Source organism: Mesoplodon mirus (assembly GCF_964341445.2).
Source record: "Mesoplodon mirus genome assembly, chromosome: 11".
NCBI lineage: Eukaryota > Metazoa > Chordata > Mammalia > Artiodactyla > Ziphiidae > Mesoplodon > Mesoplodon mirus.
The window spans coordinates 16,456,475-16,476,025 of NC_138987.1; the positions used below are offsets into that span (position 1 = coordinate 16,456,475).

At 35.5% G+C, this 19,551-nt stretch overlaps 1 protein-coding gene across 1 annotated transcript in view; it reads right to left on the bottom strand.

The window, feature by feature from the left end:
* Nucleotides 1-2,236, bottom strand: part of EPYC (epiphycan) — a gene marked incomplete at both ends in the record, with an annotated part of 34,812 nt that extends 32,576 nt beyond the window's left edge. The window contains one exon of the mRNA XM_082634955.1: nt 2,072-2,236. Coding sequence (XP_082491081.1) covers nt 2,072-2,236 — 165 coding nt within the window. The remainder of the gene's footprint in view (nt 1-2,071) is intronic.
* Between the last annotated feature and the right edge of the window lie 17,315 nt (nt 2,237-19,551).

Sequence of the window (19,551 nt, forward strand, 5' to 3'; positions counted from 1 at the left end):
ATATATCTATATCTGTATCTGTATCTATATCTATCATCCACCTAAAACCAGTTTGCTGATGATGACTTCACCACAAAGGATTGTTAAATCAGGGCCGACTTGTATATTTCAGTCAACTACAAGGGATTAGCAGTGGCTTTCTGAAACCCTCAGTTGTTAGGGTTTCTGAGTCTGGCTTAGCCAGTGTGAAAATTAGAAATGTTTGCATGACGTAAGGGCTAGGGTGTGTAAGGATACAATGCCACATATTCAGTACCTTACAGGAAGGTTGTTATTCCAGAATAAGCAAATACTGCGGAAAGGTTGTATAATAAATCATCTTTATATATATATATATATATATATATAATTAAGCTAATATATAATATATGTATTATATATATAATTAAGCTAATTAAGCTAATATGTATATATATATTCGCTTAATTTTACTTGATGGCAGGAAGAACTTCAGACTCCCATGAGAATGTCTAGGGCCTCCTGGGCAGCAAAAAGGATTCTGACAGCAAGGCATAGCTTAAAAGCAGTCTGCAGATAAAATACACTTCCTTCACAGTTTTGCCTAGGGTAGGCTTGGTCTCAAATGGTAGTCCCTCTATTATGCATTTGGTCTTCTGAAGTGAATAAATAAACCCTTGAATCCAAATTCCCCAGCCCTACTTAAAATAAAGAATTCACTATGGTACTCACCAATCCGATGAAATATTTTTTGGAAGAATGACAAATAAGTTTAAATTAAAATATTTAATTTGGTAGATAACTGCAGATATGCACTGAGTTTTGTTTTTTTTTAATATTTCTGCAAGATGGAAAAAGGAACAGGGCAGATGAGTTAAGCACTGAAAAACTTTCTTCTTATACTCTACATTGATGCATTAGATTAGAGATACAGAAATCACATATAGCAGGATTGGTATTAATGACTATAAATTCTCAACAGAAAATCCCCTTCACAGAAGCCACACAGTGAAATGAATCAAGCACTGAATGTTGATAAAGACTTAAAAACAGAGTCATAACTAAATGTTCAGAAGAAAAGTGGCCTGCTGTCAAGCCTGAAACTTTACTAAAAAGAGGGGAAGAGAAAGATAGAGAGAGACAGATGGCAAAAGAGAGAAAGACAGGAAAAGAATAGTGCAGGGGGAGAATACATAAAAACTACTGTACTGTGAAAATCTAATTCTTGTATTTTAGAAGGCAACATAAACAATAATGAGAATGTTTACTGTTTTAATAAAGATGTATCTAAGTCCCATACAATTTAAATACATGCTTTTGTCTAAATATTTCATTTCCCTAGTTATCAAAAGTAGTTATTCTAAGAAAATTTACACTTGAACGACTGCCCCAAATATGTTCTGATCTTGTAAAGGTGATGTAATTTCCCTTTTGGTTTATTTGTACTTAATTCGTTTTTGTCAATGTTGTACATTCATTAGACTCCAGCATTTCAAGGTCTGCTTGTTTTCTGATTCAGAAAAATTAGTCTGTATCCTTTAGTTATGTACAAAGCCTACCATTTAATTAGGAACATGTCATATCAGATTTAGGTAATGGTCTGTAATCTTGCCAATGCCTACATTACTGCTGAGGGTAATCAGTCATTTAGGGAAGCGTATTTGAGCTTGGAATACAGTAAAGTTTCAAATCATTGTCCTTTTTCTGCATTCTTTTAGTTTTCTTCTATTACATTTTAATCTCATGTCTTTTTTCTTTACTTCAAACTTCCCAAACTTCCTTATCATTTTAGGTGTACTATTTGAATTCACCTTTTCCTCATTGATTGCCTCTTCCCCTAATTTTCTCTCTTCTAACTTGATAGAAACTCTTTTATTTTTCAATTTTATGAGGAAATATAAAGAAAACAAAGTGAAGTATAAAGAAAGCAGAAGAGTTTCTGAATGTTAACCTCCATCACATTGAACATGTTCTGGAGAAAAAGTTAATATGAAATTATTAAGATGGAACATCTCCACTTATAAGTAAACAAAAATCTATTTAAAGAGAAGAAACCCTAATAATTCCTCATACAATGCTTTAAAAAGTCTCAGGAGTGGGAGGAATCAGTTACCTCAGCTTGACCCATTGGTATGTTTTCATAGTTGTATAGATTATCCAGGTCTTCTAAGGTGGCATCATAGGTTTCTGAGTCATAGTTGATGGATTCTAGAGTTGGGGCAGCCACAGCAGCATCCAAGATGACAAGTCCCAGAACGAGTCTTGCTAATGTTTTCATTTTTCAAACTTTCCTAATCAATAAATATTAAAACACATACATATTTAATTGATAATAACTTAGGAACAGTTTTCACTAAATAGGAATGATAAATCACTGTCAATACTGAGAAACTCAAGCTGGTAACTTTCTTTCCATGGATAATTTATAAACATAGCACATGAAATTGTGTGGCTTCGAGGACTGTTGATGTCAGATGCTCAAATGAATTCACAAACCTGTCCACATTTTTACAGTAGATATTGGAATTATGGTGAAATTGATTTTATTTTATAGAGAAACATGGAGAAAATGGTATGCAGAAAGACTGTGGTATACTTATTCACAAAAGCCTTCACATTATCTAAGAGTTTTACCACTTACTAAGCATTAAGATTCTTTCATCAACTCTGGGATGTAGGGATGATGAGGATGATGATGATAATCACTATAATTGTCACACCACTTTACAAATGAGGAAACCAAGACAGAGTTGGCTCGTAATACAGCTAGGACTGTTTCTTGTACATTTAAGTTTAGGGCTTTTTCCAGACAAAATAATGAAGGTTTGTTTTTTCTTTCTTTTACTTCTTTGTTGCCTCTGGGTGTCATTAATACATACATAATTTAATATTTACACACATAAAATTAATATTTAATGCAATATTTTCAAAGCTTGTCTTAACTAAATGGAGCAGACAGGAAAATTATTTTTTTCCTTTAGTCCTTAGTGTTTTATTTCAATCCTTAGTGGCTATCTAAAGTTTAAACTCAGAGTCAATAGGAATACATGTCTAAAAGTCACCATTTAGCAAGATTTCCTTAGAGGAGGAGTTGCACACACATGGGATTAGAGCAATCTTTTGTTTTGTAATTCTTTAATAAATGCTATTCTTAGTTTCCATGGTAACATCATGCTTTTGGGGGATTCAGTCAAGATCTTATCATTTTAATTATTTTAATTCTGTATGTACTCCTTTGCATACATTTTAGTTTAGAAAAAATCTCTTATGTTTAATATTAAACATTTAAATTAGGCCTATGAAAAGTGTTACCTAGTGATCATTCATTGAGGAAGCAAAGTATTTGTAAAATTTTTATCAAGCATGTCTAATTTTAAAGGTTTTGTATTTTGGATACACTTCTTGGGTTTACTTTAAGAACAGTACATGTGGTGTTTGTACCTATGCACACATACAAAAAGGAATTCATGATAAATACTACTTTCAAACTTGAATGCACTGGCAGACAAATTGACCTTCAGTTACTTGAAAGAAAGTCTTTATGAAGCAGGTTTAGGCAGAAGGATATGAAATTCCTCTGAGAATAGGAAGTAGTACAAGGAGCTCCTTTTTATCCTTTCCTATGCTTTCTTCAAATACGTTTTTTATTCATACTGGATAAACTAAGCCTCTATTTTACTTGCCTTTGCAGAGGTCTTTGCAGGATCTCAGATTTGGAACAGTTTTATGCAATTATCAACAAAGTCTTACTTAATAAAACAGTGTGATTTGCAAATCTTTCAGAAACCATTCTCCCATATTCAGATGGGAAGCATTAACAGTGGCCACCACTAACCTAAAAATATATATATTTTCCTTGTACAGTTCTGGCAACATTCATTGTTCAAAAAAATTATGCACTTGCTTATTCTTTTTCTCACTTCATACTCTATGTTTGATTATATATATCTGCATATTAGAGTTTACTTGCATTTGACATATCCCCTAAAGCTGTCATCAATAATGCAGTCTGTGAACCTTAGAAATATGAAGAACACATATCCATGTGTAGTTTAAAAAAGCATGTTCCTTCCTTTGAATACTTACATTAGTATTTAATGTAATGTCTTTGTTGAAACTTTAAACATATTGTCCACTCTATACCATTTAATGACATTTTAATAGCTTATACTTACATAAAAAATTAAAATATATAGCTTAAAAAGACATTGTAAATGGAAAATTGTAATATAATCATCAATATATTTTAAACACCTGAAATCTTATCATTTTCTTCTTTTGCATAATATTTCAATCAATAACAATCAATAGTACCTGTCAATACTGGCAATGAATGTGTTCCATGTCAGGACACCTGACTTAAGGAATATATTGGAAACTACTATAATTTTATTGGCATCTAATTTTATTTTCATGGCTATTAAGATCAACTATTTTTCTGTATGTTATGAATTCCTAAGCTAATCCAGAATTTTGGATTTTCCAAGAATAATATAAATATAAAAAAAGCAAAAAAAATATTAAAAAAGAGCTGATTGAATCAAAGTTCACCACAAAATATTAAAGCAAGTTGAATTATTTTTTTTAAAGGTTATTATAGTAGGGAAAAAAGTGTATAACCTGAGAAGAAAGCAAGTGTAAAAACTTACCTTTGGCTCCTACTTGGTGAAATGGCACACAGTGACTGAGGACGCAGAACCAGTGGTGTTTGCCCCTGACCAATAGTTGTGAATTCTGGTCTGTGGGAGGTGGAATTTATAATACTCAATTTTCTGTTTGGAAAAGCTAACCTTGGGAAATGCTTCTCAGTCTCTAAAAACTCCAAATTACTTTATAATCACTCAAATTAAGCAGTAGAATTCAAACGACAGAGTATATGAAGCTCTTGAAATTATGTTAAAGGAGGTATAATTGCAAATGTGTCACCTTAAAAATTTTTAATGGAAAAAGTTGGTTTTAACATATCTCATCTATAACCAATTCACCAATTAAGACATTAATGTAAACAGTGACACTATAGATGGATATTTCAGAAATGTTCTAATAAGAAATAATTTTCCCAAACCTTGCATATCTTGAATTGTTTTCTTCAATTTTCAGTAATGTTAACTGAAGTTTAGTAAATGTTGCAAAACCCTTACCTGTATAATGTTGGGTAAGTAAAAGCAAAAAACAAAGCAAAACAAAATATTTTGGTTGCTTGGAATGCTTTGAGAGCAATCAAACCATGAACCTCTTGCATGAATATTTATGAAAAATTATGCCCAGAAATAATGCATAAATATAATCTGAGTGTTTTGAAAAGAAGGCTCCTTTTCTTCTCTTTTATCTATCAGAGCCAAACAAATCAAATTACATTAAAAAAAATTTTCTCCCAGAGTACAAGATTTGTTTTAGGCTTTTGGTACCTGACATGGTTTGTGAAACTGAGTTTTATTACAGGTATGGAGAGAAAATATATTTGTATTAAATCTCTGTTCTTCACTTCCACTCACACTGCAGAAGTTGTAGAGAAAGGTAAAACTTGCATTTTGTATTCTGGTATGCGTTATGTAAATCTAGCTCTCACCTGTGCATCAGGAATCTTTCCTCGTGACCAGAGATGAATAGCTTTACGTACTAGACTTTGGAAACAGGTTTGGTCCTGAACAAACTGACAGAGGAGATGGCGTGTCTTCAGAACTCTCTTCCCCTTTCTGCTTCCCTCCCAGCTTTCCTCCCTCAGACTGCTTTGCCCGTCTATTCAGGGCACTCTCAGTCATTACTCCCATCATCTATTCCTGCTTCCAAATAATTTGTTCTCAGTGTGAATTATTTTTCTTGGGACCAGCTTTACTTGTAATGGAAGCAGTGATACAAGGTAAAGTATGAAATCTACCAAGACCTCTCAGGCAGTAGTGAGGCCATCTTGGAGGCAGTGATTTCCTCCTGGCAGTTCTGTATGCTGGCAGTCTTACCACGTCATGTAGAGGCTGCTTTCAGAAGCATTTCTGGAAAGAGGCCTGAATCTGAATTCCTACACTGGCTCTGTTCAGCAGCAATGTCCCACACTGTGTGTTAGATGATTTTATATGTTGTTAATTCTTTTAACACATTCTCAATCAGAGTGATCATCACTCTTTACAGAGGTTAAATTATCCAGTGTCACATTTGACACAAGCAAAGAGAAAATCAATTGGGACAAGTTCCCAGATGTTACTGGGCCCATCTAAGGGATATCGGTGAACTTAAAAAGGCAGATATCTCTCAGTTACTTAGATTCGAAAACTGCTTACCTGTCACTAGTGTTTCAGCTCTTTCAAATGCTTTAGAATAAAAATAGATGAATAAAATATCCATGAAAATATCTAATATTTCTTCCTCTTCCTGCATTATTTAATCTAGTACTCTGCACACATTGTCAGGTGACGGTGAGGTGGGATCTACCTAGTTCCTTGCTTTCTGGAAGGCTCTGGCTGACTTTGTAAGACTATTTCCAGAAATAACATTTGCACACTATCCTTTAACTATTGGTGTTTAAGTGATGTCTTCTGTAGGCCTCAGAACACTCTGCACAAATGCAGTTTTTTCATGATGATTTAATAACCAAATTACTTGTCTTATGTATAGAAGTAATACTATATACAGAATTAACATTATATTAAGACAAGTATGAGTCTTAATATAGAATTGAAAGCAGAAATGATCATTTGTCAGTATTCTCTTCTTCCAAATTCTCTTTCCGTATAAAAATGGAGATTGTCATACTGAGTGAAGTAAGTCAGACACAGAAAGACAAATACCATATGATATTGCTTATATGTGGAATCTAAAAAAACAAAAAGGGTACAAATAAACTTATTTACAAAACAGAAGTAGAGTCACAGATGTAGAAAACAAACTTATGGTTAGCAGGGGATAAGGGGGAAGGGGAGGGATAAATTGAGAGATCGGGACCGACATATACACACTACTATATATAAAATAGATAACTGATAGGAACTTGCTGTATAGCATAGGGAATGCTACTCACTACTCTGCAATGGCCTATATGGGAAAAGAATCTAAAAAAAAAAAAGTTTGGATATATGTGTAGGTATAACTGATTCACTTTGTCGTACACCTGAAACTAACACAACTTTGTAAATCAACTATACTCCAATAAAAATTACAAAAAAATAAAGAAAAAAAAGGACAATTTAAAAAGTAATTTATCTTATTCTTATTTGGACTCTCTCCAATATTTCAAAATCTGTTTTTAACTGTGGGAGCTCAAATTTGTAACCACCTCATGAGGCTCTAATCTCCATTGAACAGTGAGGGAGGATTAATTACCAGTTCTAGCCTTTCATATCCCTGGTAAATATCTTCTAGTTTCATGATAATTTTCTTAATAGAGCCTGAACTTTGTTATCAGACACCCTTGGGAGATCAGTTATTATGACAAGTTGTATTACCTAGTAACAGAGGCCTTATGCCTTTATCCCTTAAAGTCCCCAAACATTTACAAATCCTTTTGGCTACAACTCTCTACAAAATTAATTAAATACCATCCTACTTGCTGAGGCAGAATTAATTTTAAACAGAATGGTCTTCTGTTAATGATTGCCTTCTCTCTGTTCTGTAACAGTGGTGAGCAGAGAGGAGCAGTCACTCTGAGGACAGTCCTCTGCTCTCTGCCCTTGTCCCCAGGCCCCAAAGGCCACATGAGTAAGACCTGCAGGACGGTATAGATATCCCACTCCACTGATTATGAGGAATAAAACCATTGCCTGAAATGATTAGCTGCCCCACTATGAAGAATTCCCTTGTTGCCTCAGATACCTAATTATCAGCAGAAGTCCAAAGCTCCAGGTCTTCCAACATCACCATAAGCTCATATACAATGTGCTGCTTGTATTCCCTAATCTTACCCAGTTTCCTCTTCCAGAAACTTTCAAGCCTGAGCCGCAACCCAAAGACTCTCCTTTGTCCTCAGTTTTTCTTGGAAAATTTCCCTTTGCTTTTCTTTCTTTCTTTATTATTATTATTATTTGCGCTACGCGGGCCTCTCGCTGTTGTGGCCTCTCCCGTTGCGGAGCACAGGCTCCGGACGCACAGGCTCAGCGGCCATGGCTCACGGGCCCAGCCGCTCCGCGGCATGCGGGATCTTCCCGGACCGGGGCACGAACCCGCGTCCCCTGCATCGGCAGGCGGACTCTCAACCACTGCGCCACCAGCGAAGCCCTCCCTTTGCTTTTCTTAATCTTAAAAGTATCTGGCTGTCTCCTGACAAAGGTTTTGCACTGCAGTCCTTTAAAGTAGTGGCTGTGTTTTCTTCTTCCCTCACATAACTCAGAGAACACTCTACTGTTCCGTGCTCTACATTTTCTCTTTCAAACAATTTCTTCTTGTTACTCTTTCAAAAAACTATCCATTCTGAAACTCATGACATCTGGTTTAATTATCTACAACCTCTTCCCCGTCCCCAGCTGCTGGACCTCCTAGTCGAGCCTCTCCTTGTCAATGACTTTTGCTCCTGCCTCACTCATACTCTCTACCGATACCTGGTCATCATGTCCGGTGACGTGCTTCCATGTGCATAATCCACGTACTGTGGTGGCCTAGGAGTTGCCTTATCTCCTCATATGTAGTAAAGTTACCCACTATTATTGTCATATCCTCCAGCTTATTATCACCAGGCATTATATGACCCTAGTACTGGGGTATTGTTAATCATTTTTCCTTTCGCCTCGTGAGAACTTCATTCCACAGACTCCATCTCTTTTTCACTGTTTATTAAATCTCCTATCTTCAAATCCTTCCTTAACTTTAGTTTTGATGGACCACTGTCATAATTACTCCCTTTCAAGCACTTTCTGCTTTCCTTCTTTTTTTCCTTTTATCATACTCATTTATGAAGACTTAAATTTCAGTTGAACACAACACCCAACTCTCTTCTCTCCTGCATCTGAGCAGCTGTATATTCCTAGTAAAAATCATGTACAACAATTGGTGTTACTTTAAATTCTCAAAGGTAAGCATCAACCCTAGCCAGCAGATCTGCTGTGTTTCTGATGTTGATTCCCTTTCCAACACTCTAAGATGACTACATTATAACATTTTCTTTGTCCTTAAAGTCTTATATTCCTTTTCTCCTCACGGAACATCAACAGAGTGATGGTAGAAGTCATCAGAGAAGTGTTCAATCAACTTTCCCCTATAAAATCCACCTGCACTTGTATGTGTCTTCTTTGTTTTCCCTTCTGTGACAGTGCAAGAATTTAAAAGTAAATTCCCCAAATGATGCCCAGGATCTAATTCCCTTTCCTCTTCTCAAGGTCTACACTTCTTTAATTATCTCCTCCCCCTCAGCATCCCCCCTCCCTAGTAGGTCAATTCTATGTACAAATATACATGGTCTGTGCACAGGCAGGCAGGCATTCTACGTAACACAAGTGAACTGAATGAAAAAACAGAATACAGTGGGTCCAGTAGTAGCCATGAGAACACATGCCATTTCTGAAATAAAATTCAAAATCAAATTATTTTAAAACACTCCAGAGTCCAGAAGTGTATCTACGGACTTGAGTCATCCTATAAATTCTTCAATTATAACTTCAGATATTATGTCTTATCTTTAAAAAATAATGGCTCTTAGACTCCACATTTTCCTCCTCCTCCTATCCCATTTTATGACCCCTTTTACAGAAAAAATTCTCAAAAACTATGGTATGCATTTGCTCTTTCTTCTTGCTCTGTTCCCATTCACTCTTCATTGTACTGTAGTTCGGGGTTCTGTATGGGCAATTTTCTGGCTTTGCCTTTACTGCTGTCCTGGCAGCCCACCTTGGTGTCCATACCTCATTGGCTATACCTTCTCAATTCCTTTCTCAGCTGTCTCTTTCTCTACTGGGCCTATAAATGTTGGAGTACCTCAGGTTTTAGTCTTTGGGTGACTTCATCTGTTTCCACTCTAAAATTACAACAAAAACAGAAGTAATTTTAATAATAACTACCATTTTGAATGCTCACTATGAGCCTGGCATTTTTTATCATCCTCACTTATTGCAGAGGTAACCAAGGTCCAGGGAGATTAAGTGACTTCAGCTAGTAAGAGGCTGAGCCAAAATCAGAGCTGAAGCCATCTGGCAGCAAAGCCCAAGTTCTTAACCACAACCCTGAACCACCGCCTTAGGTTTAAATTTCCCAGCATTACATCTCCAGTCTGCACGGTTCACTCTGAGCTGCTGACTCTTTTATGCCACTGACTACTTAGAACTTGACATCTTCAGTTGGATGTCTAATTGGAAAATCACAATATGCCTGAAATAATGGCCTTTGGACCCCCCTAAACTGTGTTCCTCTATTCTGCATCTTATTAAATGATATCACATCTCTCTAGTTGACTCCAGCCCAAAGCTTACAATTATTGTAGATTTCTTCCATTTCCTTCCATCCAATCTATCGAAGAGATCAGTTCTGCTTCAAATATATTTTATTCCACTATCCTCTCTCCTATGGACTACCAAAAAAGCATACTTCTGGGTCTCCTTGCTTCCTCTTTTCTGCTTCTATCATTTACTCTCCAAAGACCAGCAAGAGGTCATTTAAAATGTAAATATATAAAACTCCACGTTTTTTCATTGAAAACATTCAGTAGCTTTATATTTTCTCTTTGAACAAAATCTAAACTCCTGAGCCATGTCCTGGAAAGCTCCCCATCAGCTGGGGCCTACCTACTTCTCTAAGCTGAGATCAAACACCTCTCCCTCAGTCACTCTGCTGCAGTCATATGGATGACCTTTCTGTTCTTGAATCACGCCCAATCATTGTTTTCTCCAAGTATTGCACTTAATATCATTGCCCCTCATTTTAGAATGACTGGCTCACTTTTTAAATAGTTTACATTTCTGCATAAATGTCACTTCAAAGGGCCTTTCCCTGTCCCCCTCACCATCAAAGCAGACCCACTTCCTTCATGGGAAAAGAAGGTGATGCCTCACCACAGTTGTTTTTCATAGCACTTGCTACAACCTGTTATTATATTTTTCCGTTCTTATATATGTCTCTCTCAGGTGAATACAAACTCCACAGTGCATTATCTTTACTGGTCATATTCACAGTTGCATCCTTAATGTCTAAAGTAGTCCTTGGCCCACAATTTTTGCCCAGTGTTTTTTGAATGAATCAATCAATTAATGATTGACTGTATGAATCAAATGCAAAGTAATTCAAAATAATAAACAATCACTTAATAAACTGTAATGATTTCCTTGGGCTATTCTAAGATATATAGGATTGCTTCCACTTATGATAACTGGTTCATGGTTAACATGCTAAATTTATTTCTTTCTCTTTTTTTTTTTTTTTTTAATTGCATTTTTCTGTTCTAGCTAACTGCCAATCTGTCTGGTTGGGGATACTTTTCAAGCCGTTGCTCATGGGCCTCATGCAGCAAGGCTTTATGCTTATTTGCTAAAGACTTTCTTGTGTTACATACAAAGATATATAGTACAGACTTTTTTTTTTTTTGAGGGATGCGGGCCTCTCACTGTTGTGGCTTCTACCGTTGCGGAGCACAGGCTCCAGACGCGCAGGCTCAGCAGCCATGGCTCACGGGCCCAGCCGCTCCGCGGCATGTGGGATCCTCCCGGACTGGGGCACGAACCCGTGTCCCCTGCATCGGCAGGCGGACTCTCAACCACTGCGCCACCAGGGAAGCCCTATAGTACAGACTTTTGATGAGAATCTGAGAGAGTTCCATACCACTTAGGACCGCTGGATAGAAGTATAGACAACTCCAAATCAAACTGACTTAGAAAAAAGGTAATTGGGGACTTCCATGGTGGCACAGTGGTTAAGAATCCTCCTGCCAGTGCAGGGGACATGGTTCAAGCGCTGGTCTGGGAAGATCCCACATGCCATGGAGCAACTAAGCCTGCGTGCCACAACTACTAAAGTCTGTGCATCTAGAGCTGTGCTCTGCAACAGGAGAAGCCACCGCAATGAGAAGCCCACGCACCACAGCACAGAGTAGCCCCTGCTCGCCGCAACTAGAGAAAGCCTGCGAGCAGCAATGAAGACAGAACACAGCCAAAAATAAACAAACAAACAAATAAATAAATATATTAGAAAAAGAAAAAGAAAAAAGCTAATTGACCCAAGTAACTGAAAAGTACAAGTTTCTCTCTTTTCAAAGAACTTCCTTTTGGTTGATGTCATAATTGGTGGTCTTCACTTGGAGGTGTTGGCTATATCTGCTCCATATCTTATATCTTTTTAGGTTAAAATCAAATGAGAAAGCGGCAATTTTTTATTCTCATAACCCAAGAAAATATTTCCATTTGTGCTATTGATTCTGATCAAATCATAGGTTCATCACTCAAAAAACAAACACCAAAAAAATAACAATAGATTTGGTAGAATTTGGTGTCTATTTGGTTGAATCTGTACCTCATTGAGGCTCTGCTTAAATGTTACCTTTCAGTTACTCCTTTCCTGACCACTCCATATAAAAGAGCACCAAATTCTTCATAACGCTTATAATTATGTAACAATGCATAAATTATTAGTTTATTTATTTTCTCCACCAGAATGTTATCTCCACAAAACATGGTTTATCTGTTACGTTTATTGCAGTACTTCTAGTACATTGCACATATTAGGCATTCAATAAATATTTGTTGAATAAATTAATGAGCTGACTTGGACCTTTGGCCAAATGCTTTCTGCTTGAGCTTGCAACAGACTGAAAAGGGAGTGAAGAGTAGTTCCCAGGAAAAACTAGTGAAAGAAGGGTGAATTAGCCATGAGTCACAAAGTCTTTTAACTTTTGTGCATGGACTTTCTGAAAACTATTTTGGCTGTTTCTTTTGCTAAATTTCTGATTCTTACCTGTCTTGCAAATGAATTGGATGTAAGATATATACAAATCATTGATGAACAAGATGTTATGGTAGTATCATTAAATCTCTGCTTCATGCATAGTTTATGGTATACTATAGTTTCCTTGTCATTTTCACATTACTCATGCTTAATCAGTAAAAATTAAAATAACAATTTTAGATACTGTTAATGCTTATTTTATCATAATTGAGACTCTGAATTGTTACATTTTACTTGTCTTTTTTTTTTTTTTTTTCTTTTTGCGGTATGCGGGCCTCTCACTATTGCGGCCTCTCCCGCTGCAGAGCACAGGCTCCGGACGCGCAGGCCCAGCGGCCATGGCTCACGGGCCCAGCCGCTCCGCGGCATATGGGATCCTCCCAGACCGGGGCACGAACCCGTATCCCCTGCATCGGCAGGCGGACTCTCAACCACTGCGCCACCAGGGAGGCCCTACTTGTCTTTTTTATGTTGAATTTCTATAAAAAGCTTATTATTCTGTGACAAAGGGAGAGAGAGGCATGGACACATATACACTAACAAACGTAAGGTAGATAGCTAGTGGGAAGCAGCCGCATAGCACAGGGAGATCAGCTCGGTGCTTTGTGACCGACTGGAGGGGTGGGATAGGGAGGGTGGGAGGGAGGGAGACGCAAGAAGGAAGGGATATGGGAACAGATGTATATGTATAACTGATTCACTTTGTTATAAAGCAGAAACTAATACAGCATTGTGAAGCAATTATACTCCAATAAAAAAAAGCTTATTATTTTGGTAGAAATTATACCTATTCATCATTATGAAAATTCAAGGACTATAAGTTTTGAGAAAAAGGCAAAATAATCATCCACATGCTTACCACCCAAAATGTTATTATCTCTGCATATTTACAGATAAAAAGGGATGAAAGAAGTAGGTGTAAATAATATTATAAGATATAATACTATGATATATTTTATTTAAAATATTTAACTTTACTTATATTTAATGTGAGAAAAATTTACTGAACTTTAAGGAATTGGTAAAAGTTTGATAGACATTTTATCCAGAAAATATTCAAAATTAGCCATTTAAAGATTAAAAACTATGAAAGTTATTGAGTTAAATCTTTTAAAAATATTTCTACTTTATATGCACTCATTTACATTTGCATTTCTTTTCACTTTCCAATTTTGTTATATTTTACTTATCAGAGATTGATAATTTTTCTTTTTGTCTGAATACACATGTTTGCTTGCTTTAGCTAACATATTTTGAGGGGTTCTAATGTCTCCTTCACTTTTATTTACATATTATAACACATTTAATCTTCACAACGGCCTCCTGAAATCTTTCTTATTATTAATTTGCCCAAGATTATACAGCTAAAATGCATCAGAGTTGAAACTATAATATAAGAATCTGGATCCAGACCAATTATTTGTCCCATTATACAATTATGTGTCTTATGTTTGACCTTAGATATATACACAATAGTATTTAATACCAATGACCTATTCTTTTTTTTTCACATCTGCTTCAGTTTTGAATGTACAATTTTGATACAACTCTTTTTAAGCTATATTCCTTTCCATCCCTTATGTGCTATGTTCCCTGAGTCCTTGCATTTTTTAAAATGTCTGTGAACTTTTTACTCTAAGGAAAAATACTTTGGTGGGTTATTCTTAGGTAACATTTTTTTCTTAGAATACTGAGACATTGCTTCATTGTCTTCTTGCACTAAAGGTTGCAGTGGAAAAGTCTAAGAAAATAATTGAAGCCAGTTGACTAGGGTATTTAGCTGTTAACTAAAAGTTTGTGGGAGATGTATCCCTCCAATCTAGTGAGGATTTAGCTTAATTAAAGTGTTTGATTTGCATTCAGTTGATGTAAGGTATAGTCTTGCAATCCTTATTGGGCAGGAGTTAAGTAAATTATGCTTGCTTAGGGCTTTGAAGACTCTCGGTCTGATCTAACCTAAACTCCTAGAGTTAGATGGAGAGTATTGGTGTGAGAGGTAGGAGTATTGTGGATATTACGATTGCTGTTGGTAGAAGGGTTATTCGTTTTGTGGAGTGAAATTGTCATTTTATCTTTATGTTGCTTGTAGAGGGGAACAGGGTTAATGCTGTGGAGTAGGCGAGGTGTATATAGGAATACAAGTTGAGTACTGCTGTAATGGCTACGAATGTTGGTATAATAAGGATATCGTTTTTTGTTAATTCTTGGATAATTATTCATTTGGGTATGAATCCTGAAAGTGGAGGGAGTCCTATGGAGTGTAGGGTGAGTATAGTGAGGGTGGTGGTGACAGGTATTTTCTTCCATGTTTGAGACAGTGATAATGTAGTGGTAGTTGAGTTTTGGATGAATAATATAAACATGATGAAAGTTATTGTGATGTAGATTAGTAAATTTAGTAGGGTTAGGGTTGGGTTATATAGTAGAATGGTTGTTATTCATCCTATGTGGGCGATTGATGAGTCACTTTTTAGGTCACTTACTTTTCCTCTCTGGAGGCTCACAAGATGTTTTCTAGACTTTGAACCTTGGTAACATCACAAATGATGCTTTGCCCTTTACAGTGTCATATCAGTCTTTCCAGAAGAAGGTCCATTTTTCACTTGCAGGTTAATTACTATTGTTAATTTCAGGACAAATCTCTTCTAGCGTACCTTTGAATATTTATTTCTGTTTAATTCACTGTAATCATTTTTCTGGAATAATAATTATGTTGTATTGAAACTCATTTTGCTTTGTTCCATCACCATCATTTTTCACTCAGTTTGTTTATTATTTCACTCTTTTTGTATATTTTCTTAACTCTGCCACTATTCTACAGATTTAGTAAATATTTAAAAGTATGCCCAAAGGAAACTTAACAACACCCTCCGTAGGAAGGTACTCTACCCTACCTGACTCGAGAAAAGGGCAATAGAATTCTTACCCTTCCCAGCACCTTACTGCCACACCAACAGGGCATTAATATAAAAACAGATTACAAGTGAGAGTCACAGACTCTATTTAAGGAGTTCCAAGGGAAACCCAAAGGCAACAGGAGGGAAACAGTCTGACAAGGAAACTAGAAGCTTCTGGCACCTACATTTCTGTCAAACTTTAAACACAACCCAACTCTTAGCCAGATTAACATAAAGCCCCACACTAAAAGCTTAATTACCTCAGTGCCTATTAACCAATCCATCGTGTCCAGCTTTCAACAAAAAATTACAAGGCATTCTAAAGACAAAACAAACAAACAGTCTGAAGAGGCAAAGCAAACAACGTAACAACACAACTAAGATATGGCATGAATTTTGAAATTATCAGATAGAGAATTTAAAAAAATTATGTTTAAGATGTTAAAGACTCTATTGGAAAAAGTAGACAACTTTCAAGAACAGATGGGTAATGTAAGCAAAGGGATAGAAACTCCAAGAAAGAGTCAAAAGGAAATTCTAGAAATCACAGACACTGTAATAGAAATGAAGAATGCTTTTGATGGCCTTATCAGTAGACTAAACATGGCAAAGGAAATAATAAGTGAGCCTGAAGATACGCCAATAGAAACTGCCAAAAGTGAAATGCAAAAAGAAAAAAAATTAAAGAAATGGAATATCCAAGAAATGTGGGAAAATGACAAAACGTGTACCATATGTATAATAGAAACATGAGAAAGAAAAGAAGGACAGGAAAGGAGCAGAAGAAATATTTGAAGCACTAATAATAGAATTTTCGAAAATTATTTATAGACACCAAAGTACAGATTCAGAAAACTTAGAGAACAACAAGCAGGATAAATACCAAAAACACTACACCTAGGCATATCATATGCAAACACCAGAAAACCAAAGACAAAGAGGAAATCTTGAAAAAGTTATTATATGGTAGAGGAAACTTATCTTTAGAGGAATAAGAATAAGAATTACATTGGACTTATAGTCAGAAACCATGCAAGCAAGAAGAGAATGGAGTGAAATGTTTAAAGTGTTGAGGGGAAAAAAACCCAAATCCTAATGTATTATGTATTCGTTTAACATACTTTCAAAAGTGAAGGAGAAATACTCTCAGACAAATGTAAACGGAGGAAATCTGTTGCCAGCAGATCTTCCTTGCAAGAAATGTTAAAAGAAGTCTAGAGAGAAGAATGATATAGGTCAGGAACTTAGATCTACATAAAGAAAGGAAGAGCATAAGGGAAGGAATAAATGATGATAAAACCTTTTCTCTTATTCTTAATTCAATAAATAATTGTTTAAATAATCATAGCAATAATGTTTTAGGTGATTATAGCATATGGACAAATAAAATAAATAACAGCAGTGTTATAAAGGATGGAAGGAAGAGGTTGGGAATACTCTGTTTATAGCAGTTTTATTTATGATCACCAAAAACTGGAAGGAATCAAGGTATCCTTCAAAGGTGAATGAATATACAGTTGGTATGTCCACACAGTGGAACATTTCTAAACAATTTTTTCAAATGAGCTATCAAACCATAAAACAACTTGTAAGAAATTTGAATACATGTTACTAAGTGAAAGAAGCCAATCTTAAAAGTCTACATATTGTATGATTCCAACCATATGACATTCTGGAAAAGGGGAACTATGGAGACAGTAAAAAGATCTGTGGTTGCCAGGGGAGTAGAGGGAGTAAGTAGGGATTAAGAGGTGAGGTAGAGTGAATTATTAGGGCAGGGAAACTAATCTGTACGATACTGTAATGGTAGATACCTGACATTACGCATTTGCCAAAACCTATAGCACTGTACATCACAAGTGGCAAACCTTAATATGAACTATGGAATTTCGTTAATAATAATATATTAATATTGGTTCACTTATTATAACAAATGTTCCACGTTAATGGAAGATATTAATAATAGAGGAAATGTGTGCAGGGGATGGGAGAGAGTAACATGAAAATCTCTATACCATCTGTTCAATTTTTCTGTAAATCCAAAACTGTTCTAAAAAAATTAAATATCCAGTCTTTTCATTTCACACCAATAAAAAGATTAATATATTAATGTACTCCCTAATTTGCCTCATTTTTTATGTGCCTATTATATATCAGACACAGTACTTGGGGTATATGGCTTTACAGAATTCTCCTAACGTAGAAAGAACCTAGACTAAATGTATGTAGTATACCAGATTAAAGATTGACCACGTTTCATAATGAGGTGAGTATTATTATGGGTACTACCTTTCCCACTGTTGCTACTTTAATTATGTATGTTTCCTACATTAATCTTCAGGGGTAACCCACACACTGTGTACATTATATACCTATTTGAGAAATTTTGTCTCCTTTAGCAAATATTTGCTAAAGGAAAACATTTGAAATCAAAAGAGGCTTTTATCAGAGCAGGAAACCGTATCACACAGTACATTTATGATGTTCTTACTAGAAAATACTTTCTGACGTCTAACTTTTAAGGTCTGCACAGACATATAAATGCCAGCAGTCTTAGCACTTCATTCCCAAGTTTTCTAAGTCATGTTTGTTGGCTCTTGTTACAATTAATATCTAGTCTTCTCTTGGCTGAAGTTACTTTGTGTTGTCTAACTTGGTTAAATCACTTGTTCTGGATTGAATAAGTTAATTCATGTACTTGTTTACAAGATATTATGTTTTTCATCTTGGCCTTCACAGCGGGTGTAGGTGAACAGGCTTTTTGCTTCAAGCTTGATCCTGATCCCAAAATATCATCCAATTTTCACTCTTTTCTGTTTCAAATGTTGATTTTACTCTGGTGTTTGCCGCTTCAGATAGCATTCAATACAGGTTTTAGAAGTTGCTACTAAGATTTTCTCTCCTATTCTCACAGGTTCCCCAGTTATAATCATTTTTTAGACTTTGTGTTTTAATTATTTAATACCAAAATCATTAACAAAAAGATAGATAATAAAAAAGAAAACAAATATACCTAAGAAAGAGAGCTAGAATGGGGTTTTAGGAAGTTTATTAATAATTGATGAAAATTTGAAAAGCAACTGTATAGTACACTAGGTGGTATGGACACCAAACCTAAAGATTTAATTCTACTTAGTCATTTTTATTATGATTTAAAATTCCAAGTAAATGCCTCAAAGAATCATAAATGCTTCTCTTTACAAGAGAAAGTATAGACAAACTGTTTACAACAACTAAGGAACTTTTCCATTTGAAGGACTACTAAATTTATATTTCTAATTAATGCATTGGTCTGAGTTTCTTTACGTTGTCTACAGTGCATCGTTTTACACCGGAGTTACTAAGATAACCCTCTGATAATATGATTGATATCCAAAATGAAGCAATGACTCTTTCTTATGCTTAGAATTAAATAGAAAAACACAAATATAGCTGAAATATGTTTTATGATATGGTCTAGTACCTTTCCAACTTGATCTTATCCTGCTGTGTTCCTTTTGCTCATCAAAGATTCAGTCACATCAGTCCTCTTTGCCTCCAGTACACCAAGTTCATTCCCATTTCAAGTGCTGCTTCTTCTCCATAGCATCCTGCTTTATTTTACCATATTTCTTATCAAATATTTTGTGTTTATGTACTATCAATTTTAACTTCCACAAAACTGAAATGAGGTAAATATTGTTATGGGTACTACCTTTCCCACTGTTAGTACTTTAATGGGGGCAAAAATTATGTTTTATTTTCCCACCTTTGGATACCCATTATCTAGCTCTTCTCTGGAACAAAGGAGGGCTCCAATCAATGTTTGTTGAATACATAAGATATAATTTCAAAATTTAAATTGTAAGGC